The following is a 27,393-nucleotide window of genomic DNA, read 5'->3' as shown; positions in this document are numbered from 1 at the left end:
AGCAGTATAGATGACTAGTAGGAAGAACTGGTGAGAAAAATTAGTTTCAGAAAGAATTGGAGTACCCCAAACTGCTTCAGAAGAGGTGACTTTATGCTGTTGTACTTTCTTTAAGTATCCAAGACCCTGTTAAGATTTTCAGTCTCTTTCCTACACTCCATTAAGAATCAGGGAGAGTGGAAGCATGCATGAGCCATTAGATAAAGGATTTGATACTGGCCTGACAAGGATCACTGTCTTTGAGACAAAAGTTCTGGGACTGTGGTGGGAAAAATCAGTGAGATTCAGGTATGAAGTTATTGTTTGGTCACAGAATTAGATTAGAAAGCTTTACCACAGGTGGACTCCAGTCAAGGTGTAGAAACAGCTCAGCAACGATCAAGAGAAATGGGAGGCACCTGAGCTAAATTTCAAGTGTCATTGCAAAGGGTCTGAATACTTAAGTACATGTAATATTTCAGTTTTTCCATTTTAATAAATTTACAGACATTTCTAAAATTCTGTTTTCACTTTGTCATGATGGGGTACTGAGTGTAGATTAATGAGAAAAAAAATGAATTTGGACAATTGTAGTATCAGGCTGCAACATAACAAAATTGAAAAAAGTGAAGGGGGTCTGAATACTTTCCGAATGCCCTGTAGATGCCTCTTCATATAATGATCTTATGTTTATGTAACTGGTTTTTGTTTGTTTGTTTGCTTCTATAAACCTTGTCAGTATCTTATTCCTGGACTTTTTTTCCAAAACAAGGAAAGGAAAGGAAGCCATAAACTAATGTATGCTAGTGATGCCAGCCAAAATATAAAATTTCAGAAGACTCATATTCAGAAAGTCAGTATGTCTGGATATTTCTGTAACAAAACTCTAGCAAATTGTTCATAAATATATTGATTGTGAAGTATGTATTTTGAATAAGAAAGGAGGATATTGCAGTGAGAATGTATAATAATTGAGGAAGAAAAAAATATCAGAATTAAGGAAATAATGTGAAAGAAAAATAAAAGACGGTGTTATTTAGCACTCGTGTTCTTCTCACAAATGTATTATGAAGGTAGCTTAATTTCTCTTCCGGGTTACTGATAAAAAGTATTAAAATATTTTTCTGAAAACAAATTTCTATATTATTTTAGAATGTTTTTGAAAGCATCAATGAGGATATAGATAAAGATGATCTGATAATCTGGACTTCCAGAAAATCTTTGACCAAGGCCTTCATGTGAGGTTCCTGAATTGTCATGATACAAGATAGGTTGTCTTATGCAGATCTGTATTTGGACAAGTGGTTTGAAATTGGGTTATAAATGTACTTGGGTTAGTGGTTGGTAACATAGTAGCCAAGTTTGTGGATGACACCAAATTATTCATAGTGGTAAAATAATTGGGACTTTAAAACCACAATTGCAGTTCAAAATAGGCAAGTGCAAAGTGATGAGCTCTGAAACAAATAAAAACATAAACTTAAGGCATACATTAATAAGGTTGGAACGGAAAGCAACTAACTAGGAAAGATAAATTGGAATTATGGGAGCCAGTTCTGTGAAAATGTTAGCCCAGTGTGTAACTGCTATAAAAAAAAACCAAATGCCTTATTAAGAATCAGTAGGAAAGGTATTAATAATAAAACTTACGAAAACCCTTAGAAATTTCCTTATAAATGTTTATTATATTTATAATCACAAAACATATAAACCACAAGTTAGAAAAATAATGTGTGCACAAGCTTCACCTTTAATTATAACATGCCCTCCTACTCTGTTGAATGTAACAGATAGGTCTTAGGAGCGATGCAGCTGGCCAGATCTCTGTGGGGAAGTGAGCTCCAGAGTGTGGAGGTGGCTATCAAAAAAAGCCTGCTTCTGGGGCTATGCCAAATGGCAATCTTGTAAAGAGGGACTTGAAGGGAGTTGACCACATCAGACAGACAAAATCTCCAAAGGGAGTCAGGTTGGAGAAAGTTGGACCCTTGTTTTAACCTAGCAAGATTCTTACATACTTGCATTTTGTCCTTTTAATTTTTTTTAATAGTAATTTTATAAAAATTCAGTTACAACAATGAGAAACTAATGCAAAATACAAAAAAGGAAAAAGGAAAAAAAGGTATAGAAAAGAAAAAGAAAATAGAAAAGAAAGAAAAAATAAGAATATAGTAAAGAAAAAGAAAATAAATATATAAAGAAGTGACTTCTCCATCACAAGTATAAACAATTTTAGTAACTTATCACCTTCTCTTAAAATACAACAAATTATCTCTTCTTCCCATATCACATCTCTGTCTATAAACAAATCCTTAAACATACTTGCATTTTGTTCTTATAATACTCTGACATTCATATAAAAAGCAATAGTAGCTGTGATGACTGAAAGGAAAATAAATCCATAGAAGCAGTACTCCCATTAGACTAACTAAAGTTAGAGTTATGGCAAGATATGGTAAGTTTTCAGGTTTCAAAAGCTTTTCAGACAAGTAGCTTAGGAAAAAAGGGTGAGAAAGAGGAAGAAAACAGATGATATTGGAGCCATGCCTGTAGTAGAAATATATTGCAATAACAGCCGTTCCAAAATCTGCAGGAAAAGTAGAAGCAAGTAAGTGTTTTTAAATTCTCAAGTTTGGAAAGATACATTCCACCTATTTCCATCTTACCAAGACACTGTTCCCTTGGTTAGTGTATCAACAAAAGACTGTTAGCTCACTATAATGAAAATTAATATTTTTAGCTGCTTAAATAAAACAGTTGAATACAACATCTGGTTTATTTTATATGGAAGATAGTTCACTGAAGTTTGACAATTGAGTTGGGTTCAATCCTGTCTTTTAAATTTGTATTCAACTGAACATGGTTCAATCTTATACTTTCTGATTTATTCCCAACATCTGCATGTGATGTTTTAAATGTAGTCACTTGGTGTTGCTGTAGTAAATACGTTTCCACTTAAGTATTATTTCCATTCCGTATGTATTGTACATTGCTATTCCAAAAATGGTTGAATGTTCTTTATTTCAAGCTCAAATTAAAGGCAGACTGAATTGGCTTTGGAAGTTATGGGCATTATCTCAGCTACTCTTTAGTAAACAACATTCAGAAAGATGATCGCTGAGGTATATTGTCAGTGTAGCAGATTGTCTCAGTCTGATCTTGTTTGAGAGATTCTTAATAGCCAGTTGAGCTTGATCTTCCTAATTCAGGTTCAGAATACCACTTGCTATGCTACATTGGCTTCAGTTGTGAGATTTGCCCCGTTCGACAGAGAAACTCTCGTGACACGTGTGGTTCACAAAGAAGGTTTACTCATGCGTAACGTAGTAGTCACAAGCAAAGCCAGGACTGGCTTGGTACAATTGCATCACTTGTTATATTCCCCCCTTCCCGCGCTTTTTCCCGCCTCGTGATCGCGTTGCGGCTGTGGGCAATTAGGCCCCCCAATGTCCCCCTTGATCGTTCATGATGGCAGGGTCGGTCAGAGTCCATTGTCCTTGATTGCCAGTCCCCCTCCGGCTGGGTTGGCCCCTCCCTGCTACGTGCAGACCCGCGGGTTCTGTGCTGCGTTGCGATCTTGTTTCGCTGCCCTGCGGCCCCGTTCCTTGCTTGCTCGCGCCGTTATCAGTTCGTAATTAAAAGCTTCCGCTGCGGTTTTCCTGTTTAGCTGGCCGCAGGTGGCTCGTTAATTAGCGGCGCTTTCGGTTCCTCTTTTCCCCGCTAGCTACCGCCGGTGGATTCCGCGTGGTCTGGTTGCGAGCTTCCCTGCAGCCCCGTGCTTCCCTGAAACCTCGTGCTGACCGAACCTGACATGCCGCCCCCCTGACGACAACTCCCCCCCTCGGTCCTATTTCGGCTTCCCGGGGTATTTACTGTAAAAGTCCCGCACTAGGTCCGGCGCCCTTATGTGGGCTTTACTCACCCATTCGCTGTGGGACTTGGGGAAATGTTTCCATTGCACTAGGAGCTGGGTCTGCCCCTTGTGCCTCCGGGCGTCCAGTATCCGGTTGATTTCGAAATGCTGCTCCCCCGACCATGATGGGTGGTGGTACTCCCTCCGCCTTGTGCCAGGCGTTCCCCGGCTGGTGCAACTTTAGCAGGCTGCAATGGAACACCGGGTGGATCTTCCCGAGGCTTTTCGGGAGCGTCAGCCTGACGGTCACCGGATTGATGATCTCCGAAATGGGGAACGGCCCCACAAACCTCGGGCTGAGTATTTTCGATGCCTGGTGCGTCTTTAGGTTTTTGGTTGACAGATACACCTGGTCCCCCACTTTCCACTTTTCCTCGGGGAGCCTCTTGCGGTCCGCGTGCTTCTTGTAGTCGGCTTTGGCTCTTTGCAATGCCGCGTGCGCCGCTCGCCGGGTCTCGTCGATTTGGGCGAACCAGGCGTCCAGGGAGTTGATCTGGGATTCCGGCTGAGGCAGCTCCGGCATGGGGACGAATTCTCTCCCGGTGGCTACTTTGAACGGAGAGAACCCGGTGCTCTTGTGGACGGCGTTGTTGTATGCCACCTCCGCGAATGGTAGTAGCTCCGCCCAATCGTCCTGTTGGTGCCCCACGTAGCAGCGCAGGTACTGTTCGAGCCCCCGTTCAGGCGTTCCGTGGCTCCGTCCGTCTGCGGGTGCGCCGCGGAGGATAGGGCTTGTTTCGTCCCCACCCGCTTCAGGAACTCCCGCCAGAACCGCGCGATGAAGTTGCCGCCCCGATCGCTGACGATACGTCGAGGTGCGCCGTGGAGTCGGTAGACATGTTGCACGAACAGTTTCGCCAGCCCCTCGGCCGTGGGGACTCGCCGGCACGCTACAAAGTGCGCTTGTTTGGAGAATAAGTCCGTGACCACCCAAATGGCGGTCTTCCCCTTACTCTCCGGGAGCTCCACTATGAAGTCCATGGCGACCTCTTGCCAAGGGCCGTCGGGTTCCGCTACCGGCTGGAGTAGGCCTCTAGGTTTGCCTTTGGCTCCTTTCGCCGTTGCGCACACCGGGCAACCCCCTGAGTACGCCTCCACGTCCTTCCGGAGCGTGGGCCACCAAAACTGCCGCCGGATTAAGTGGAGTGTCTTTACGAAGCCGTAATGCCCCGCGCTCCGGCTGTCGTGGGCTCTCTCCATGACCTCCCGTCGGCAACCCTCGGGCACGTACAGCTTTCCTTCGTGCCACCACAACCCCTCTTGGCCGGTTAGCGCCTCTCGGTTCTGCTTGAGCCAACCGTCCCGCTCCGCTGCCTCCGCGAACCCTTGCCTTACTTCAGACGCCGCGTCCCGTCGCTCCCCCTTGGTCTGGCTTCGGGTCACCGCCTTTGCAGCCAGCCTGCTGGCGGGGATGACGGAGTCCACGATCTCCTCCCGTAGGCTGGCGTGTTGGGGCATGCGAGACAGTCCATCCGCTAAGAAGTTGCGCTTCCCGGGGATGTGTTTCAGTGTGAACCTGAACCTCCCGAAGTATTGGGACCACCGTGCCTGTTTGGGGGATAGCTTACGCGGGGTCTTCAGGGCCTCGAGGTTCTTATGGTCCGTCCACACCTCGAACGGTTCAGTTGCCCCCTCCAGTAGATGCCTCCACGTGGCCAGCGCCCACTTGACCGCGTACGCCTCTTTCTCCCACACCATCCACCTCCTCTCCGTCTCGGTGAATTTGCGGGAGGCGTAGGCGCACGGGTGGATGGCCCTCCGGGCTGGGTTGGAGCAGGACTGCTCCCGTTGCCACGTCTGATGCATCCACTTGGATTATAAACCGCCGGTCTGGGTCGGGATGGCGCAGGATCGGCTCCGCGGTGAACCGCTGTTTTAGTTCCTCAAACGCCCCCTGGCATTCTGCAGTCCACGCGAGTGCCATGCTGGGCTTGGGGGTTTCCCAGTGCCCTTGGTTTTTAGCAGGTCGGTTAGGGGAAGGGCGATTTGGGCGAAGTTCGGGATGAACTGACGATAGAAGTTCGCAAACCCTAGGAAGCTTTGGAGTTGCCTCCGGGTTCGCGGCGCTTCCCAGCCCAGGACATCCCTTACTTTCGCCGGGTCCATCTCAATTCCCCGGCTGGATATTCGGTAGCCGAGGTAGTCTAGTTGCTCTCGATGGAACTCGCATTTTGAGAGCTTTGCGTACAGCTGTGCCTTCAGCAGTCTCTGGAGCACCGTGCGCACCAGGCTCACGTGCTCCGCCAGGGTCTCGGTGTAGATGAGGATGTCGTCCAGGTAGACCAGGACGCCCCGGTAGAGTAGGTCGTGCAGCACCTCATTAATTAGCTGCATAAATACCCACGGGGCCCCTTTTAATCCGAACGGCATCACGGAAAACTGGTAGCTTCCGAGCGGGGTGTTGAACGCCGTCTTCCACTCATCTTTTGCGCGGATCCTAACTCTGAAGTAGGCTTCGCGCAAGTCCAGTTTTGTGAACACCCTCCCCTTCGACAGATGCGACATCAAGTCCTTCATCAGGGGGAGGGGGTATTTGTACTCCGTGCTGATTGCGTTCAGCCCCCGGTAGTCTACGCACATACGGAGCGAGCCGTCCTTCTTCTCCCGGAATAACACCGGGGCCGCTAATGGTGACTTCGCGGGTTGGATGAATCCCCGTGCTAGGTTCTTGTCTATGAACTCGCGCAGGGCTCCCATCTCCCTCCTCGACAGGGAGTACATTTTTGGCTTAGGCAGGGTCGCTCCTGGCTCTAGCTCGATGGCGCAATCACTGGGCCGGTGTGGTGGGAGCTGGTCAGACTCCTTCTCCCCGAACGCTGCCGCCAGGTCTCGATACTGCCTCGGGATTCCGCCGCCCGTCGGGGGTTCCCCGGGTCCGGCCCCTCGCTTTGCGGTTGCCTCGCCAGTCGCCGCTGCCTCCCTCGCCTCGGGATCGTGGCGGGTCTCCGGGGTCCCGGCGCTGCTGCTGCTGCTGCTGCTGTTGCTGTCGCCGCCCGGGTCTCGGGCCCCATCTGCTCTCGTCCCGTCTCCCGGTGTCCCGGACCCTCCGCTTGTCCGCCGGTGGTTGCGGTTGCCTCCGTCTCCGCGGCTCGGTCCCCTCTGCTCTCGCCCCTCGCCGGTCTGTCGACCCCGAACCGCACTGCCTCCGCCGTCCAGTCGACTCGTGGGTTCCGCCGCCGCAGCCACGCCAAGCCGAGTACCACCGCGTAGTCGGCCACCGGGACCACCACGAACCTCAGTTCTTCCCGGTGACTCCCGATCGTCATCTGGACCGGCTCGGTGTAATACTGAGCTGGTCCCCCCCCTGCCAGCGTGCCATCTAACTGGCTGAATGAAATGGGCTCCCGGAGGCGCCTCAGCTGTAGCCCGAGCCCCGAGACCACCGCTGGGTGCATCAAGCAGTGGGTGCAGCCCGAGTCCAGTAGCGCCCGTAGCTGCGCCTCCCCTCCGGATCTCACCCCCGGACGTGTATCCTCACCCGGAACGGTGGGCAGTCCTCGTCTCCTATTGGGTCCGCGCGCCTCGACTCCCCTGCTCGCACTGGGACGCCGTTCAGTGCGAGCGCGCCTCGTTTCCCGCCGGCTCCGAGTCCTCTCCGGAGGATGCTGTCTCTGGGGTCGACCACCCCCGCGTCCTTTCTCGGTCACCGCCGCCACTGCCCCCTTCCGCGGTCGGTCACCGGTCCTTTTCCCGTTCGCACGCGGGGTTTTGACTTCGGGCCGTGGTGGGGCGCCTTCCCGCTCCGTCGGGCACTGCGCCGCTCGGTGGCCTCTGCCTCCGCATCGGAAACACAGATTCGGGGCTCTGGTCGCCTCTCGCCTCCCGGTGGACTGCCGTCGACCGCTCCGTCTCTCCTCGGGGGTCCTCTCCCTCGGCCGGTCCCTCGTCTGGTCCCGTCGTCTTGTGCTCTGTTGGATCTGCCGCCACGCCGATTCCGCCGTTCCGGCCAGCCAGATCCAATCCTTCACTGTGGCCGGGTCGTCCCGCCCCAGTGCCCGTTCCAGGATCTCTGGGTTGAGTCCCCTCTTAAAATACTTCACCTTCAGGGACTCCGGCCAGTCCGCGAGCTTCTCGGCCAACCTCCGGAACTCCAGGGCATATTCCGATACCGATTTGCCCCGCTGCCTGAATTGTAGGATGTCGTCCTCCGCCCGCTTGGCGCTCAATGTGTCCTCGAATCTGTCCCGGAGCGCCTGCATGAAGTCCGGGAAACTCCGTAGTTCCGCCGCGTTGGCATCGTACAGCCCGATCACCCAGCTGGCGGCTTGGCCATCTAGCAGCTCGGCCACGTAGGATACCCTGTCCTCGTCTCTAGCGAATAGGTGACCACCCCTCTGCATGAACCCTGACGTGCGTCAGAAAGTGCGGCAGCTGTTCGGGGTCCCCTGAGAACTTCCCAGTGATACCTCGAAGTCTCAGGGCGTCTGCCGCCCGTTGGTCCTCCGACCGGGGCGCCGTGGGTGGTGCCGGCGGGGGTGTCGGACCGCCCCCCTGTCGCTCGCCTCCTCGTTTACCGCCGGTGGCCCCACTCTCTGCAGTAGGGTCTGGAGCATCGCCTCCACGGCGTCTAGGCGTCGCTCGACTCTCTCCTCTAGTCGGGCGAATTTCTCGCTCCACTCTCGGTCCCGGAACCCCGAACCCCGGGTCATCGTAACGCCCGAATCGTCTGGTCCTTGATTCACGCCCATCGACCACCGCTCGGATGGAGTGCGCCCGGCCCTGGCCGCTGCCCCGTCGCTCCCGGGCGGCTCCGACCGCCCTTCCGCGAGCCTGGATCCCTCGCGCTCCAGCTGACCCACGGATTCCTCGTCGCTGGTCATGCCTGTATTGAGAAAGAAAACGCTCCTCGGTGGTACCGGGTAGCGCTGACGGTGAGTCCTGGCTTTATGTGAGATTTGCCCCGTTCGACAGAGAAACTCTCGTGACACGTGTGGTTCACAAAGAAGGTTTACTCATGCGTAACGTAGTAGTCACAAGCAAAGCCAGGACTGGCTTGGTACAATTGCATCACTTGTTATATTCCCCCTTCCCGCGCTGTTTCCCGCCTCGTGATCGCGTTGCGGCTGTGGGCAATTAGGCCCCCCAATGTCCCCCTTGATCGTTCATGATGGCAGGGTCGGTCAGAGTCCATTGTCCTTGATTGCCAGTCCCCCTCCGGCTGGGTTGGCCCCTCCCTGCTACGTGCAGACCCGCGGGTTCTGTGCTGCGTTGCGATCTTGTTTCGCTGCCCTGCGGCCCCGTTCCTTGCTTGCTCGCGCCGTTATCAGTTCGTAATTAAAAGCTTCCGCTGCGGTTTTCCTGTTTAGCTGGCCGCAGGTGGCTCGTTAATTAGCGGCGCTTTCGGTTCCTCTTTTCCCCGCTAGCTACCGCCGGTGGATTCCGCGTGGTCTGGTTGCGAGCTTCCCTGCAGCCCCGTGCTTCCCTGAAACCTCGTGCTGACCGAACCTGACATCAGTTACATAGGCTTTGATGGCTTTTTTCTGATATTGTCATGGTCAGCTTCCTTTCCTAGGTTGCCCATTTCTAGATTACCTTGATATTTTTGTTGTTGTTCAGTCGTTATATCGTGTCCAACTCTTCGTGACCCCATGAACCATATTGTGCCAGGCCTTCCTGTCCTTCACTGCCTCCCTGAGTTTGCTCAGTTTCATGTTTGTTGCTTCAGTGATGCTATCTAACTATCTCATCCTCTGCCGTTCCATTCTCCTTTTGCCTTCAATCTTTCCTAGCATCAGGGTCTTTTTCCAAAGAATCCTCTCTTCCCATTAGGTGACCAAAGTATCTGAGCTTGAGCGTTATTATCAATCCTTCCAATGAGCAATCAAGGTTGATTTCCTTTACCTTGATATAAACTGCTCCAATTTCTTCTGTCATTTATGTTTTTAATTAATCTGTTTCAGCTTCTGTCAGAAATGAAAGTTACTTACAGGTTTGTCTTCTTGTTTCCATTAATAAATATTTGACCAAGACTGAAAGCCTTCATTGTGATCCGGCTCAAAGAGTAGTACCTGTTGAATCAACAGCTGCTGAACTGCATATATACAGTATCCTCTTTGGCTGATAACAAGCTTAGATCTGTAGTAAAACAGGCCCAATGCAATTTCAAAAAATCTGATCGATATACTGGCCAGATTTAATTGTATATAGAATGACAAAAATGGGGTACATGCCATTCTTAAATGATCTGGCACTTCATTTTCAGAAGCATTATATCAATGCACGATATTAGATAGACTGTTAGAGAAAGTTGTTTAAGCTCTGAAACTAATACTGCACATTCAAATGGAAGCAAGAAGTAGTGTTATAAAATACATAATAGTGAAATTCCTTTGATAGGTGAAATGTAAGTATTTTAATGATTAAAAAACTGACAGTGGTGACAAATTACTCTTCAGACTGTAGTATCATTGAACAATTATAACAACACTGTAGCATCTGGCAAATGAAAAGAAGATACAAAACACTTCCTTGGATGATATCTAAAAGCATACATGATGATGTAAGGTAACATACTGCTGTATGATAGATGTGTTATATTTGTTCATGAAGTAAAATTAAGAAATATAATTACGTATGTTGGAGGGATGAGTAGTGACCATTGTTATGGAGATGACTTTTGTAGTTTGCTGTGAAACCTGATACTAGTTCTAGATGATGTACAGTAATTCAAAGATAATTCAGTAATTAATGTAGTACCAACCTAAACGTTATGTTCCGCATAGCTTTTATAAGAATGTTTCAGGTCCTGATCAGAACTTACTGTGGATTTCAATGTATGGTAAGAAAATTGTGCACCAATTTATTCTAGTATTTCAATCTGTGATTGTATGAACTGTGCTACATGATGGGGGGTATTTATCTAGCTGATATGAACAGACTGAATGCCGGAGATCCACCAGGAATTGTTGGGATTTATTTTTTGTAAGGGGAAAATTAATCAGTTTTATGCAAATCACACAACAAGATACCACAAATCTGTAGGTTGCACAATAGAATAGTTGATATCACATTAAATATCAACCCAGTAATTTCTGTATGACATGGATCACAATCTAGGATATTAAATGTGTATTCAGCAGGCTTGTTCAGATCATTTGATAATATGATCATTGATCATAAACTGTGCAAATTATATATTATGATTTCAGGATAAACCTGTAGAAGTCATTGAAGCTGATAATTCTGGTCTCCCTAGAAACAAAAGATATGACAAGAAATGATATCATTTGGCAATAGCTAATGACTGAAGAATACAGTGCATACTACTGAAAACAAAGCAGCTTTCCTGTTTCATAATCAAAAATGTCACAGATTTTTGCTTCATTATACCCATGATAACTTATGCAGAGCCTGATTAATGCTGCAGGAGCCTAGCCAAATAATATGTATATGTAATACTCTAATATGTGACATATCCTCTGTGCCACTACCACTTGTGAAAGTCAATGAGCAATTTAATTGAATGTCAAAGGGAGACTTTGTCCATGTTATTCTTACTGCAGTGATAAACTGAATATGAGTTTTATGACTTGGTTGTGAAAATGTGTTACAGCCATTATGTATTGAATCAAGCTACACGGAAGCCTTTCATATGTCAGACACTTGAAGAATATACTAAATGAAGTGATGATATAAACACTGTGCTTGGTATTTTTGATAATTGTTGATTAACAAAGCCTGCTGTGGATTTGAAAAGAGCAATACAAAATCTAGTTGATGGACTTGAGATGTACGGAAACTTTTGAAACTAAAAGTAATTGCTGAGCTTCCATAGGTTTCATAAGCTATGTAGAATATCATTTAATATATGTAAGAAAATTTTTTGTAGAATGTTTTTTTTAATAAGCTCATCTTGCTGGTGGCAATCAATGAGATGTCAAAAGATTTGTGACCCAAGCTCTTAGTCATATCAGAAGTTTTACCATGTCAGAAGTTTTACCAATGTGCAAATTCTTTCTCCAACAAAAGATACTTCTGAGACTCTTTTACTGTGGGGGTATTTAAAACTGCTTCTGATACAGTTCATGTACAGACTAGAATTATTATAGGAAAGCCAAAAGGAGGAATAAGGCTGTCCTACATTGCTTCAGTTCCAAAAGTAATGGGAGCAGGGTTTTGTCCGATATTTCTCCCACTGTTGCTGTTTGCTGTCCAGGCACCTCACTCAGATGATGAATTCTATGACCAAAGAAGGATCTTATAGCAAATTTCTACTTTTTTTCTCTTCTCATGAATTTATTCCTTTGCACATAAAGCTTGCACAAACATGTGCAGTAGACTGCAAAATGAGCAAGGGGTAGAGAAGATACAATGTTAACAAAAAGCCTTGGGAGTATTATGTGTAACTCTGTGTAGTGTTCATTTGGGGGAATGGTAATCTCTTTTCTGTGATTCATTACCCTTTATAGGAAAAATAATCCCTTTGCCCACATCATATTTCTGTTTGTCAGGCAGTTTTGAGTGTATCATAAAAGGCTCAGATAATGAATTTGGGTTCCTAGCAATTATTTTCCTAGATCAGATGCTGAGAGAGATTATATTTATTTATTTATTTATTAGAGAAATGTCTATACTGCATAATCTCAAAACTCTAGGCAGTTTACAGTGCATGAAACATAACAATTTAGTAGTAGATATAGTTAGTATATGTTTTCTAGGTTTAATAGTGGTGGTGTTGAATTGGCTGTCTGTCTGATTAGTAGTTTGAGCTTTCCTCCAGCTGAAATTGGTGATGTTGATATTGGTGAGATATCACCTGTGCAACTGTTACAAATTTCAAACTCTCTTGTACTAGTTCAGTTGTTCAGAACAAATTAGTATATCTATTTCAGCATTTAAAATAGTTTCTTATGCCTGTAATATGGTTCTGTCCATCTATTGCAGATTTGTAGTTTTTAATTCCTAGGGTAATTCACATTATTATGATTTATTGGGTGCATCTACTTATGTTCTTGAAGAAGCTCAGTCAAGGGTTCCCGGTCTTTGCAAAAGCCGTATATCTAATAAATATGTGCAACCCACCCCCCATTAATAAAACTAATGATTTCATGGAGAAAGAGTTGGGCGAGAAATAAACAAACCATTTATTAAATGATTTTCACATTATACTTTCTTAAGGCTTACTTTTATCAGCACTCACACTATTTTTTTCATCTTTCACTTTTATCTTACCACCCAACAAAAAAACCTCCTGTTTTGAAAGACTAGAAATTTAAAATAACACAGAAGAATATTGAATTTCACTAATGGGGTTCTGCTATGATTGGTGGATAGTTTTGATAAATGTCTAGATTCATGGATTTAGCCATTTCTCAAAACTTGCTCTAGCCTTTGCTTTCCTCTTTGCCCACTGGAGCATTACTGGAGGAGTTTTGGCAGTGTTCCTGCATTACTTCCACATGTCAGATCAGCTTTAAAAATATGAAGCCTCTTCAAGTTCCCTTTGGAGTCAAAACACATTGTAAAGATCCCACTCTTCATGAGGTCAGTCAGACTGAGATAGTGATCTTCCTCAAGTCATCCTTTGAGCTAATTAGTAAAATTGTATTTGAATATAAGTCTTTTTTATCACAGTGGCACTTTTATCAGTGGGCCCAAAGTACTTAGTCGCCCTTTCAGTCATAGGAAATTTTTAAAAAAAGCCTTCTGTGGGCCTCCACATTTAAAAGTGATATGCATATAGCAAGGTGTTTTCCACATGTATTTGATTATAATGGTCCCTTGTCATTGTCTGTGCTGGCTGGCTAGTAGAAGTTGAAGTCTAAAATAAAGTAACATCTAGCTGCCTATCCCTAATGTTTGGTATAACCAGATATAAAGTGAAATAGGAAGCAGTTCTTAGTTTGACATTTTTAGGGGATTAGCTTTAGCTTAAGATAATTGTGCTTAAATTAGTTGAAATCAGTTGAATTGATTTCAGTGGTACAAAAGCACAGCTATCTTAAGTGGATTCAATCCAACATAATATGGGTAAATCATATTTTATTTTCTATATGGTCTTAGTTGCCTGGAAAAAAATGTGCTCAGTGTCTGCCCTCCTGAATATTATTTATTTAGTAAAACTAAATAAGAAATTTCTGATACAACTTCTGTAAGGCTGACATTAAAATAAAGTTCCTGAATTATTTTTTCTTCTCTTTTTTTAGTTGTGTTAGAGTAGAGGAGCACCATGCTGTTGACATTGACCTCTACCACTGTCCCAATTGTGCAGTTCTTCATGGACCCTCCTTAAGTAAGTGATGAATTTTAAAGCATTTTGCACAATTTAGGGTGTGGTGGCACTTGATACTGAATATAAATTATTTTTATAGCTGATTATATTATGGCTATCCTTGATAATTATGCAGTGTTATTACCAAAGCTTATAGAAATTTAACACAACTTGATTTATACTCTGATTATACCATTAACTGGTTATATTATTAACTGGAACAAAGATGGATCCATTAGTTCCTTTTGGGTTCTGTTATATCTATAGATTACTGCAAGAGATTTTTTTTTTTTTAATGGTTGTAGAATCTATAATTTACAATCTATAAAATGGTTGGGTTTATATTTTTCTTGAAATATATCACAATATGTTTGGTTAAATATGTCTAAATGTATAGATGCAATTTTGGTAGATATAACCTGAGGGTTAAAACTTTCATTAAGTCTTTGGGGCAAAATTAGTATTACCCCAATGAATATGTTAGCCCTTTGAGGTAGGCTAGGTTAAGAGACAAGACTACCAGGATTCCAGGAGTGCTGCTTTATTATGCTAGGGAATCTTGAAAGTTGAATGCTAACAGAATCTTGAGAGTCTGTTCAAGTTTTCCCTGTCCCCTCTTATACTAACAAAATCAGGTGGGGATATTTTGAGTTTCTTTCTCATGATTGCTTCAACCTGTGGACTATGTAATTGCTTCTCCAAGTCCGTCCTTAATTGTTCTTTTGACCAAGATTATCTCTAAGTTTCTTTGCAGAATATTACATTTAAGATTAATATACATTACAGGGGGATTTTATTCTAAAGTATTCTATTAGATACTTCACACAGATAGGTATGTTACTGAGAAGATGTTTATGGCAGGTTAAGACTTCTTGAATATCCTTGACCAAAATGAAGTTATCTTATGATAATGGTGGTTTCAACCTACCAGATTTTTAACACTATCATTGGGCTTTTATTTTAACTTTTCTATTATTTTCAAACAATACCTTTTATGAATATTTCCCTCTTTGGGAGTAAGTTATAACAGTTCTGAAATTTTGGCAAATTTTAGGGTCCGGGAATAATAGGGATCTTTGTTTCCTGCCTTGAAAGATGCCAGGCACATTTGATCATTAATTGGTAAATGTGTATTCAGCAATCAAGTGATATGATTGTTTTAAAGACTTGAGATATTGTGTGTGGAATATGACTTATCTAAAACATTTGCTTGGCAGAATATATAATTAAAACATGTAACTAAAAATATGGCCTACATGTTTTAGTACAGGCAGTCTTCGGTTAACAACCACTCATTCAGCGACCATTCAAAGTTACAACGGGGCTGAATGAGTGGTATTTATGACCAGTCCTCAAAGTTGCGGCTGTTGCAGCACTGCCACAGTCACGTGATCATGATTCAGGTGCTTGGCAACCAGCTTATGCTTATGCTTATGCTTGGCAATCAGCTTATGTGACAGTTGCAGTGTCCTACTGTCACATGATCGCCATTTGTAACCTTCCCTGCTGGCTTCCCACAAGCAAAGTCAGTGGGGAAGCTGACAGGTAAGGTTACAAGTTGCTCCTGCTCCCATTTCTCCTGAGAAGCCCTCTTACGGAATACGAGATCCCAGGGATCTCGTACTCTGTAGTGCACGCCTGCCTGCAGCACCCCCCCCCTTCACACTCTATAGCGCACTCATGGGGGCCTGGCTGTACTCACACTGGGCTGCAGCACCCACCTGCCTGCCTGGCCACACTCACACCATAACACCCACCCCCTGCCCAGCCACACTCACGCATTGTGACACCCATCTGCACTCTGTAGAACTCACCAGCCCGCACTCATGCTGCAGCACTCCCCATCTGGCCGCACTTGTGTCAGGCTGCAACCCCCTTACCCTACCCACCCACACTCCATAGCACTCATCTCCCCACCAACCTGCTTGCAGGCTGCCTAAGGAAAGGCTTGTGGTGACCAGGACTTGCAATTACCTGCCGGCTTCCCCATTGACTTTGCTTGTTGGAAGCCAGCAGGAAGTCGCAAGTCATGGGTCATGAGGTCCTTGCTTAATGGTCCGTGATCCTTGCTTAATGATGGCAACCAGGACTGCCAGGATTGCCATTGCTAAGAAATGCGGTTACATGACCTTGCACTTTACGACTACATTGCTTTGCAATGGAAATTCCAGTCCCAATTACCGTCGTTAAGCAAGGACTACCTGTATTCTCAAAGGTACCTGCTATTTAAAGACTTGAACAAAAATGAATTACATATATATAATTCATATATATATATATATATACACACATATATATATATATACACACATACATACATATATAATATTTATATATATTAAAATTAGAGTTAGTATTAGGTACATTTCTGAATTGTGGAATGAAAAAGTGGAAAATCTAATTTTGAAGACTCAGCAGATCCAGGGATTAGGAAATGTAAAATATACTTCTTATGGTTTTAGAAATGAAAACAATACATCAGAAATATTATTTTGTGTTTGTTGGGCTCTTCAAAAAAAGTTTAAAAAGGGATGGACATTCCTTTTTTTGTATTGCTGCTGTAAGAAGTTTGAAGATTCTTTAACTTATACGATCTCAGCTCTAGCCTTGTTTTAGTTTCAAATCATTATATATGTGAGTACAGTTTTGAGAAGAAATACTATACTTGAGCATAATGTGTTGTTGAATTCTGTTCCTAAATCATGGAAATCGTTTTCTCATGAAGAGCTTTGGCTCTATCAAGACCCTGTTAAATCTCTGTGTTCTAATAACGAGAATATGAAACAACATATTTCTGTGTGGTCTACATTTAAAAATAAGCTTAAGGATTGAATTAATTTTATATTGCTATCAACAATTTTTACATGAATTTTTTTCAGTTAATTTTTTTTCTTTTCTTTTGGTCACATCTACAGGTAGTCCTTGCTTAACAAAGGTAATTGGGACTGGAATTTCCATCGGTAAGTGATGCAGTTGTAAAGTGTGGCATCATGTGACTGCATCCCTTAGTGATGGCAATCCCTGCAGTTCCCTTTGTCATTGTTAAATGAGTTTAATGGGTTGTTAAGTGAGGACTTCCTTGCAACTTCCTACTGGCTTCCAACAACCAAAGCCAGTGGGGAAGCCAGCAGGAATTTGCAAGTCCCAGGTGGCTTACAAGCAGGCTGGCAGGCAGGTAAGTGGCTGCTGTTGGGTGGGAGAGGGAGCACGGGTGGCTGGTGAGGCGCGGCGCAAGTGCAGTGAGGCTGAGCAGGATGTGCAAGAGTGCACAGGTGGCCAGGGAGGCACGGCGCGAGTGCAGTGGGGATGGCTGCTGCTGGGTGGGAGAGGGAGTGCAGATGGCTGACGAGGTGCGGTGTGAGTGCAGTGAGACTTGGGAAGAGTATGCAGGGGTGTGTGGGTAGCTGGCAAGGTGCAGTGCAAGCACAGTGAGGCTGAGAGAGGTGCGTGAGGGTGCATGGATGGCAGGAGAGGTGCGGTGTGAGCACAGCGAAGCTCAGGAAGGGTGTGCGAGGGTGTGCAGGTAGCTGGGGAGGGCAGCCTGAGTGCAGTGGTGGTGGCTACTGCTGGGTGGGGGAGGGTGTGCAAGAGTGTGCAGGTGGCTGGCAAGGCACGGCATGAGTGCAGAGAGGCTGGGGGAGGTTGCGCAGGTGGGGGAGACTCACCCGAGCAACTTGTGACCTTTCCTGCCGGCTTCCCCATTGACTTTCCTTGTGGGAAGCCGGCAGGGAAGGTTGCAAAGGTGATCATGTGTCTGTGGGACGCTGCAACAGCTGGTTGCCAAGTGCTCAGATCACAATCATGTGACCGTGGGGCTGCTGGGATGGCCGGAACTTTGAGGACTGGTTATTACTACTAGTTCAACAGCGTTGTAACTTTGAATGGTTGCTGAACGAGTCATCGTTAACCGAGGACTACCTGTAGTTTTCTTCATTGTATAACTACCATTTATTTATTTATTTATTTATTTATTTATTTATTTATTTATTTTCTATTGGTTCTGTAGGTTTTGTATCTCACTATTAGAAATAAATAAAAACTATTTATTTTACTTCATTTGTATTTATTTGTAAAATAATTTGTATTCCACCATTCAATTATTAAAAGAAACTTCAAGAGTTTTATAACATAAACAGCACAGGTATCCTTAAAGAAATTGAGAGGCATTAAAAACAATTAAAAAACAAAGATAAATTTAAGCAGTTTTCTTCTGTTAGGCCATGTCTTTAATAATGCTCTCCCCATCATATTTCATTCCAACTGCAACCAATCTGGTTTAAGTAGGCTGTAGGGATATGACTGCTCCTTGTTGCTGTACTGGTTACAAAGATTGAAAAAAGTTATCCAGTCTAGCAGCAGCCCAATCATAGTGCTCAAAACAGTCAAAAATGAAAAATAGCACCACAACAGAAGAGTAAAAGAAGTTTTTTTTTTAAAATCACATAATCTTCCAAATAGTTGTAAGCTTGTCTATTTTTGCTATCCTTTGCTGTACTCCTGCAATCCAACCTGCTGTTTGTCATTGTCTATACTTCAGAACAATAATATAGCTAAGTTTTTTTTCTTGCAGACTGAATAGTAGGTGTGTCTATCAATATTTAAGTAATGAAAATTGGAGTTTTTGTCCTTATTTCTTAAGTGGTCAGATAGCTGGTGTCTTCTGGGATTCAAGCCAAGTGAACTGCTTTTGGTCCTTTTTCTTTGTTCATCTTTCTCTTAAAAGCAAGGAGACTGGAAGAATAAAATCAGAAGGAATTACATTTTTTTTCTTTTACTACCCCTACTTCAAATGTACCACTATAATTCAGAAGCAGAATTTAGAAAATCAGTGTTTGATTTTTGTCAGATAAAACAAACAACACATTTTAATTTAAAATCTCTCTACCCCCCCAAAATGCCCTAGTTTTCATCATTGTCCATCTGAAGATGTGACAGCCATATACCCTGACACTTGAGAAGCTGATTTTTTAAAATAATAATAATAACAACAACAGCAACAACAAATGCAATCATCATCATCATCATCATCATCATCATTTCAACCTACCTATTGCTCTGGACATAAAAATATTAGAGCATCCTTACTGCTTTATCCTGATAGTACCTTGATATGAAATATGAAGGAACACCTATAAGAGTGCTTTGCAGCAAAACCAAATTACCTCTTTTTCTCTCTTTTTTTTGGCAAGCTTTCATTGAAGTTATCTTGGTGTGCTGAGTGTAGAGGAAGATTGCTGTTGTGGTCTTCATAAATGTAGCTCCCTACTGCCACAAATAATTTGGGAATCACTCACCCAGTTTTTGAGTTTACAGAAAAAAATATTTTAGATGGAATAAACTATGATTCATCCAGTTTGAGATCCAGTGTTTTGAAAGCTTTCACTTAGCTTTTACCCAATTGTGCTGTATTCCTTGGCAATATGAGTTAGTAGTCTTAAATCCTCAGTCTTTAAGTCCTTGACACAATACCATTAAATCCTTAAAGTAGTCCTTGGCACAGAAATGGCCTGTGTCTCCATAAATAATATTTGCTCTAAGTGCCCCTCTAAACTGTGTACCTGTTCCCTTACAGCTTTATCCAGAATAGGCAGCCTTCCAAATTCCTGCTCTAAGTGCCCCTCTAAACTATGTACCTGTTCCCTTACAGCTTTATCCAGAATAGGGCAGCCTTCCAAATTCCTGGGCAAATTTCTGGGCATGTTCAGAATAACATAACTTGTCAAAATTCAGTCTCATTTTATTGATCTTCATCTAGCCCATACTGCATCCAAGCATTAGCTCAGGGCTACACAGGTTCTGTCTTGGAAGATTCAGAGCAATACACTTTGGTATCATTAGCAAATTAATGAAATAAACACTTCTAGCACTTTCATATATATGTATGTTAAACAGCACTTGGGGCAAAGTGGATTCTTACAGCTTAGTTGTGGTGAGGCTGATGTAAGATGATTCAGTTCATGCTAAAGAATATTTTGTATTTGACGTTGCAGTTAGGTGTCCCCAACTTCTAACTCATTGAGCTGATTCACAAGGTTAGCAAGGTCAGTTGTATCAAAATTGCACCAGGCCTGAATCCAGCTTGAAAAAGGGCCAAATCAACTGTTTTCCATGAGCATCTGAAGTTGTACAGCTACTCTTTTCTCAAATGCTTTTCTTAAGAAGGATTATTCTTAAGAAAATAGCAATTATTCAGTAACTGTTAATAATTGTAATGTCCAGAGGAGTTTCTTGAGAAGTGGGCATTTTGTCACTTCTTCTAGATAGTCTGACATCTATCCCTCTGACCCATCCAATCAGTCTCATTGATCAGACTAAGTCAACTGTAAAAAGACGGTTTGAAAGGGGATGTAGTCAATTGCATAGCTTCAGGTGTCTTTTCCATATCTTTGGTCCTCAAGAACTCAAACTGATCCCACAAAAATGGACCAGATAAGGTATAAAGTACTTTGTCTGAACTTGCTAAAATGCCTTATAAATATGTCTTAGCAAATTTTTTTGAGCTCCAACACCTCATTTGCTAAGATGGATATTTAAAGTCTCTGAACCACATAAAACAGCTATATTGGACAGCTGAATAAGAGTGCAGTGATGACAATGAAGAACACCTTTACCACTTATTATTGTCATTTGATAAGCACAGTAATGTACTTTGCTCCATAGTTGATCATCTTCACAAGATGTCTGCTGGTTATACCTGATCTGCTCCATTTCTTGTAAATCTTCAGGAGGCTGCCTAAGCTTCACAGCCATAGGTATAAGAGATCAGTTGTGTCAGTGGCCTGTCTCACTTTACCATTCCATATTGATACAGGGGTTTCAACAGTTCTGTCATGCCCCAGAGCTTTTCATACATCTTTAGGACAGACCATCCTAATCTGTCTGCTATCTCTGCAAGTATATAAAATGGCCATCAGTCCAAAACCTGTCCAAAAAAGTGTTCTGACAGTGACAAGAGTAATGACTAGTTGCTTCTATTTTTAAATTACCTTTTTCATATTCTTATGCAAAGTTGAAATTGAGAATATGCTCTGCTTCATGTGCTGGGAAAGGGACATATTGAGATAATCCAACAATTCTGATTACCCAAAAGGTCTTGAAGAAAATACCTTTGGGGAAGAATCTATGAATCCCTGAACAAACCTACTATGGAAATAAAGCCAATCTGGTTTTATGTATGTAGTTCATCCTCGCTAGTATCAATATTTGCATTGCCATCTAAATTTCAAATTGAGTCACTATTCAAATACAAAAACAATATAATGCTGATTAATGTATGTTGTGTTCATCTGTGCAACAGATGTATTCAATCTTACTAGGCTCTGCAGCATACAAAATACTGTAGTAATTTAGTTTACAAATGTGATGTTGAAATGGTGCTTTATTGTTATTAAATCCACTCAACTCTTTTTAGTGTAAATATTGAGCATCTTGTATGAAGTAATCATTTACCTTTTAATATGTAATTTGTAAGCTGTGATTATTTGTAATACTGGCCATTAACAGATATTTTTTAGCTGGGATCAGTTACCTTAGAGGCTTTGTCTTACATTTTTTGTAGTTCAGCTGCCTGTCTTAAAAACTGTCAGATGCCGCTGGCTACTTTCCAAAATGATAGTTGACTTTGAAGAAACAGGTGTGCACATTTGGATAAAGTGATATGCATTGTTTGCATACAAATATACATATTGAAGGTTGTTACATACAACAAGGATACCACAGGGCTATGGCTAAATGTTTCTTTTGCAGCTGCTGTTGAATATATTGTAAACTCTGTGAGTCCTTGAAGGTGTGGTGTTTATCTCCATCTGTTGCAATATGCAGAAAATGCTGCAGTTCCTGTGGTGAGCTGTTACATAAATTGGTTTGCACTATGGGGACAACTTTAATCGGAAAATATTGAAAACAGTTTTCACATGCAGGCTATCTTGTAACATTGGTCCTTTTATAGACTTATCCAGGCAAACATAAATCTTTATTGCTGGATTCCAATTACTCTGAAGTCTTGTTTGCCACAGAAGTAAGCAGAATTTGTTTAATAATATTGATTTTAAAATTAAGATTTCATACTTATTTTGTGTGGCAAAATCTAACCTGTACATTTGAAAGGCAAGCTTAAACTGTTATAATACATTTCTGCATTCACATAATTGTAGCAACAGAGTTTATCAGTTCTGAAATAATGGATGATTTAGTGAACAAGAAACACCTAGGTGGAATAGCTCAAAGTCTACAGCTACATGTTAACCAGTACTGAATGTCTTGCATGAATAGACTGCAAATGATTAAAAGTGTATCTCTAGAATATATTCCAGTTGGCATGATACCAAATCCTGTCATTAACAATTTTTTATGTATTGTAGTATTTCAGTTTGGAATGTTGATATAATATCACTGCAGCTATTTGAATGAAACTCTATCCAGTTTTTAGTATATCTTTAAAAAGCTTTCCTTCAATTCTGGGTAAAGGAAAGTTTTAATAATAATTTACTAGTGGCAGGACCTGATCTGAAATTCATTTACTTTTACTGACAGAAAACAGGGAGCTTTAATTCAAATCCCCACTCAACAACAAATATTTTTTCAGTGACCTTGGGCCAATTATATGTGCTAAAATTAACATGATAGGGATTGTTAGAAAAAAATGGAGGGACTGATCTGAATACAGTATATTGAAGAAAGGGTAGAATGGACAGTTGGATTACATCTTACAGGAATGCCCTTATTGTCCAAAAAGTTCAAGGTGATGTACATTTTCCTCTTTCCTCATTCTCTTCCCTCTCCAGTGTGATCCTAGCAAGAACCCTGTGAGATTCATTTCTGTGAGAAATAGTTTTGGCCTAAGGCCTCCCAGAGAATTTCAAGGCTAAATAGGATTTGAGCCTTCCCTATCCTAAATTGACGCTTATAAGTCCATTATTTTTCACCATATAGTGAAGAAGAGAAGAAACTGGCACAGACATGACTATACAGAATATGATGATGGTTCAAAGCCAGTTCAAGCTGGAACCCGAACTTTTGTTAAACAGCTACGTGCCCGTTCATTCCCAAGGTAAGACTGATTGCATTAGAAATCATGTAAGGTGGGAAATTCTATGGTATATGTAGTTGCTTCAAATAATGATTCTGAACTCATGCTTTAAACTATACCATGCTAGAGGATATGAGTCTCATTGGGAGTTTCTATGTTTATTTGAGGAAGTTAGAGCTAAATGTCCAATAACACTAAAAACATTTATTCTGGAAAAATTATTTCAGTGGCAAATGTTAACATTATGATCAGTTAAGGCAAGCTATTGAAAATTACTAGATACAATAAATGTTGGGGAGGGCAGAAACGTTATATTTCACTTAAAATGAAAAATATTTCTACTGCTTGAACATTTACTCATTGCTCTTTTGGGTTAGGAATGATACAGCAGGATTTTTAAAATTCTGTTCATTTTTAAAATAATATACGTGTATGTGTATATATATATATGTATGTATGTATGTATTTTTCTTTCTAGTGCTGATGAAATCATTTTGAAAATGCATGGAAGCCAATTGACGCAAAGATACCTGGAAAAGCATGGGTTTGATGTTCCCATTATGGTACCTAAGTTAGATGGCTTAGGCCTCAGACTCCCACCTTCTACATTTTCTGTTCTAGATGTGGAACATTATGTAGGTATGGACTGTTGGTTAGGATGCAAAAAGGCAAGGAAAAATAAATGGGTTTAACATTTTTTCTAAAATATTTTATGGTTCTCATAGTTTGAGATAGAATTACCTAAGTAAATATGTACGAATGCTAAGGGGACGGGGGGTAGCCTTTTCCATTCTGTTCTCTGGACGTGATGCTAACTCTTACCACCATGCAGTACCAATACAACATAGGCTTCTTTGCAGGCTTCATTTATAATTTACATCTGCAAGTAGAACTGGGAATGTTCTAAATACATGGATCCTAAGTTGATCTTGGGAAGGTGAATTTGAAAATGATAAAGGTTGGAAGTTCAGAAACAATTTTTCTTGTTGGCAGCAGCTTGTGACAGTTTCTGAGAATACTTCAAGTTGAATTCTCCAAAGATTACAACTTCGGTTTCAGCTGTAAGCTTTAAATATCATGTCTTTAGGTTAATCTCACCTGAATGAATGGAATACTCCAAAAGCTACAGTTCAATAGCTATATTTTTTCTTTAACTAACAGTTTCAGGATTTTCAGAAAGACTGATACATTTTGGATTATGCAAGAGGGACAACCATTATGTTTCTACATAACTGTATCTGTGCTGTTCATATTTTGCTTTATATTAGTAAAATATAAAATATAAATGTTATTACTTATTTTAGATAGCTTTTAGTATTTTTAATAGATGCAGTTACTTAAGTACAAATTACTATATTCCCATAATCCTGAGATGTAATTTCTAGAGATGTCTGTTGATTGGTTTATGTGGAGACTTAAATGTGTTTTATTTTTACAGGTGGTGATAAAGTGATAGATGTTATTGATGTGGCAAGACAAGCAGATAGCAAAATGAAGCTCCATAATTATGTTAAGTATTTTACAAATCCTGAGAGACCAAAAGTATTAAATGTGATAAGCCTTGAATTCTCAGACACAAAGTGAGTATACAATTTTCATATGTATATCTAGAAAGAAAAAGGTTTATATTAAACTAAAGCATATAGCAATAATTGCAAGATTTTCTGAACAGTTGCAGTAATGAAATATGAAGTTGAAAGGTGGAATGTGACAAGTTAGAGATAAGTGCAAATATAATAGTAATTGATTATGATGCATATTTAAAGCTTAGGTTTACCCTAAAATAACTTAGTTGAAAGGATGAATGAATGCAATTGCTTTTTCTTTGGAAAAGACTTACCTACATGTATTTCTTATAATGGAAGGCAGGTAAAAATATTTTTAAAATGTTTGTTATAGAAAGCTCTACTTTAAAAAAATATCCTTAATTTTTTAATTAAAAAATGAATGCAATGCCTGGGCTTATGCCTCTTAACCAAATTATGAGCAAGTGCTAAACGCTAAACACATTGTATTTAATAGTGCAGTTCTGAGTAATTCTATTATTTAATCCTATAGAGGGATATATATAAAAAAACTTCCCTTTCTTAGCATTTTATACATATGCTTTTGATACAGAAGAAAAGAAACAGCAGGAATTGACAAGTTATTGCAGATGTAGAGATCAACCTGTGTGGGATGTTCTCATGTATTTTAGTAAGATAATCCACTAAATCTACTATGTGATCTCATACTGTTACATGACTTCTAATTATCTAATTTAAGGATTAAGGCTCCTGATATAACAACCCAAGCAGCATGAAAAATTATTTCTTATCATGTAATAAGATAGGGATCTTCCCAATTTGAATATATACACATATACACACACACACACACATATATATATGCACACATATTCATATGAATCAGATATTTAAAATCTACAAAATAGTAATTATTTAACATAATTAAATAAATCATATAATGGACTGATTCTCTCTCTTTGGTGTTTATCATTAACTGTTCTATCTAAATAGTGATATGAAAATATGACTAGGGGGAAAGATTTTCCACATTTTCATGTATTAAAAAAAAACCTTAGTCATCATATTCTTGTTTAAATTAAATTTCTTGTTTTGAATTTTAAAGGATGTCTGAATTAGTGGAAGTTCCTGAAATTGCCAGAAAACTTTCATGGGTTGAAAATTACTGGCCAGATGACTCAGTCTTCCCTAAGCCTTTTGTTCAGAAGTACTGTTTAATGGGAGTTCAAGATAGCTACACAGATTTTCATATTGATTTTGGGGGCACTTCTGTTTGGTATCACGTTCTTTGGGTAAGAAAACTATGTTAACTTCTTTAATAGGCAAATGTATAGTATTCTCATTTTAAAAATCTTGAATGGTTTCTTTTACATATCTCACTTGAAACCATTTCTTCAGTAAAAGGATAATAAAGATTTGTCATACTCTTGTGTACTGTTACAACTTTTAAAAGGTTAGTATATATATTAATAAGCATAATGATTGGAGAAACTAATACAATTGTCTCACTTAACCTATTGAATTGCTTGTTCTGCTATGCACAAAGGAAATTGCATAGGTTTCTATGATTTTGTCTATCTAACTGTGTAGATCCCAGAAATTATTTTCTCCCATCCCATCATTTTTTCCTAACTCCAATAAGCTTCTATTACTACTTCTCATTTCTTTCTAAACAGCAATAAAATTCTATACCTCCATTATGTTGCAGTCCTATGTGATATTAATGGTTGTTATACAAAATTATCAAAGATGTATAACCTCTTGTGAAATGTCTTCTATGCATAGGGTGAAAAGATCTTTTACTTGATCAAACCTACTAATGATAACCTGGCAATTTATGAATCCTGGAGTTCATCTGTTACCCAGAGTGAAGTGTATTTTGGAGATAATGTTGACAAGTGTTATAAATGTGTTGTGAAGCAAGGACATACCTTATTTGTTCCAACAGGTAAAAAGTTCTTTCCCCATGCATTAACATGTTCATGTATGTGGAGCTTGATAACTAATGTTCAGAGAATTTTTAATTCGATTCAGCAATTCAGTTTAAATTTCAGAGATGGACGTTCAGACATTAATATGCATATATGGAGATAAAAGTTGAGACAGGTAAAGAATTTGAAACAGAGTGAGAAGATAGCTAAAGAATTATCCATTTGTATATTGTGCATTTCTAATCATGTTTTCAATATTTGTGTATTTAAACTTGTGAAAGAATTTCAATCCTGCTACTTTTTATTCCATACTTTTCTATTAATGTGGACAGTAAAGATATCTAAAGTAAATTACATTAATTTTTACAAAAAATATATCTATTGATTTAAGTGTTCTAATATAGTAAGAATTATTAATTCTGCAAGTTAGTATGATAATTGATAATATAATAGGGCATTGGTTTATATTGAATTTGATTGGCAGATTAGCTCCAGGTTTGATTTGTAGTACTGTTTATATTATGTAGAGTCAAGTTGCTGAAGGATTTGTAGGTCAGTGCCACTAGCATTGGTGTTTGGCAAATGTGTTCTTCAGAAGAGAGTTGATTTTTGAGGTTTTGTGGACATAATGGAGTCTGAAGATTAAATATCAAGGAGTTCAAGTCATTGATCCACACTTGCTTGTATCTGTTAGACAAAATTAATGGAGTTAATTAGTCTGTCATTTTGATTCACTTGAATTTGAATGTGAAGTCCTTAGCTTGCATCTGGTAACCAGTATGTGGTTGTAAGTACTATGGGTCTGCTGA

General features: G+C 41.2%; 1 protein-coding gene across 2 annotated transcripts in view; it reads left to right on the top strand.

Moving 5' to 3' along the window:
* The window catches only part of KDM7A (lysine demethylase 7A), a 69,476-nt gene that overhangs the window by 16,762 nt on the left and 25,321 nt on the right, over positions 1-27,393 (top strand). For both annotated transcript variants that reach the window (XM_007427205.3, XM_025166039.2), the window contains exons 2-7: positions 14,035-14,120; positions 23,031-23,148; positions 23,606-23,766; positions 24,566-24,707; positions 25,759-25,945; positions 26,439-26,601. In XM_007427205.3, the coding sequence (XP_007427267.1) occupies positions 14,035-14,120; positions 23,031-23,148; positions 23,606-23,766; positions 24,566-24,707; positions 25,759-25,945; positions 26,439-26,601 (857 nt within the window). The remainder of the gene's footprint in view (positions 1-14,034; positions 14,121-23,030; positions 23,149-23,605; positions 23,767-24,565; positions 24,708-25,758; positions 25,946-26,438; positions 26,602-27,393) is intronic.

The sequence above is a fragment of the Python bivittatus genome, unplaced genomic scaffold, assembly GCF_059951505.1.
Source record: "Python bivittatus isolate LINGU-HERP-01145 unplaced genomic scaffold, Pbiv_v1 ctg000330_np1212, whole genome shotgun sequence".
Taxonomy (NCBI): domain Eukaryota; kingdom Metazoa; phylum Chordata; class Lepidosauria; order Squamata; family Pythonidae; genus Python; species Python bivittatus.
Note: the sequence above shows the minus strand (reverse complement) of the source record. Positions and strands in the feature narration are given on the sequence as shown.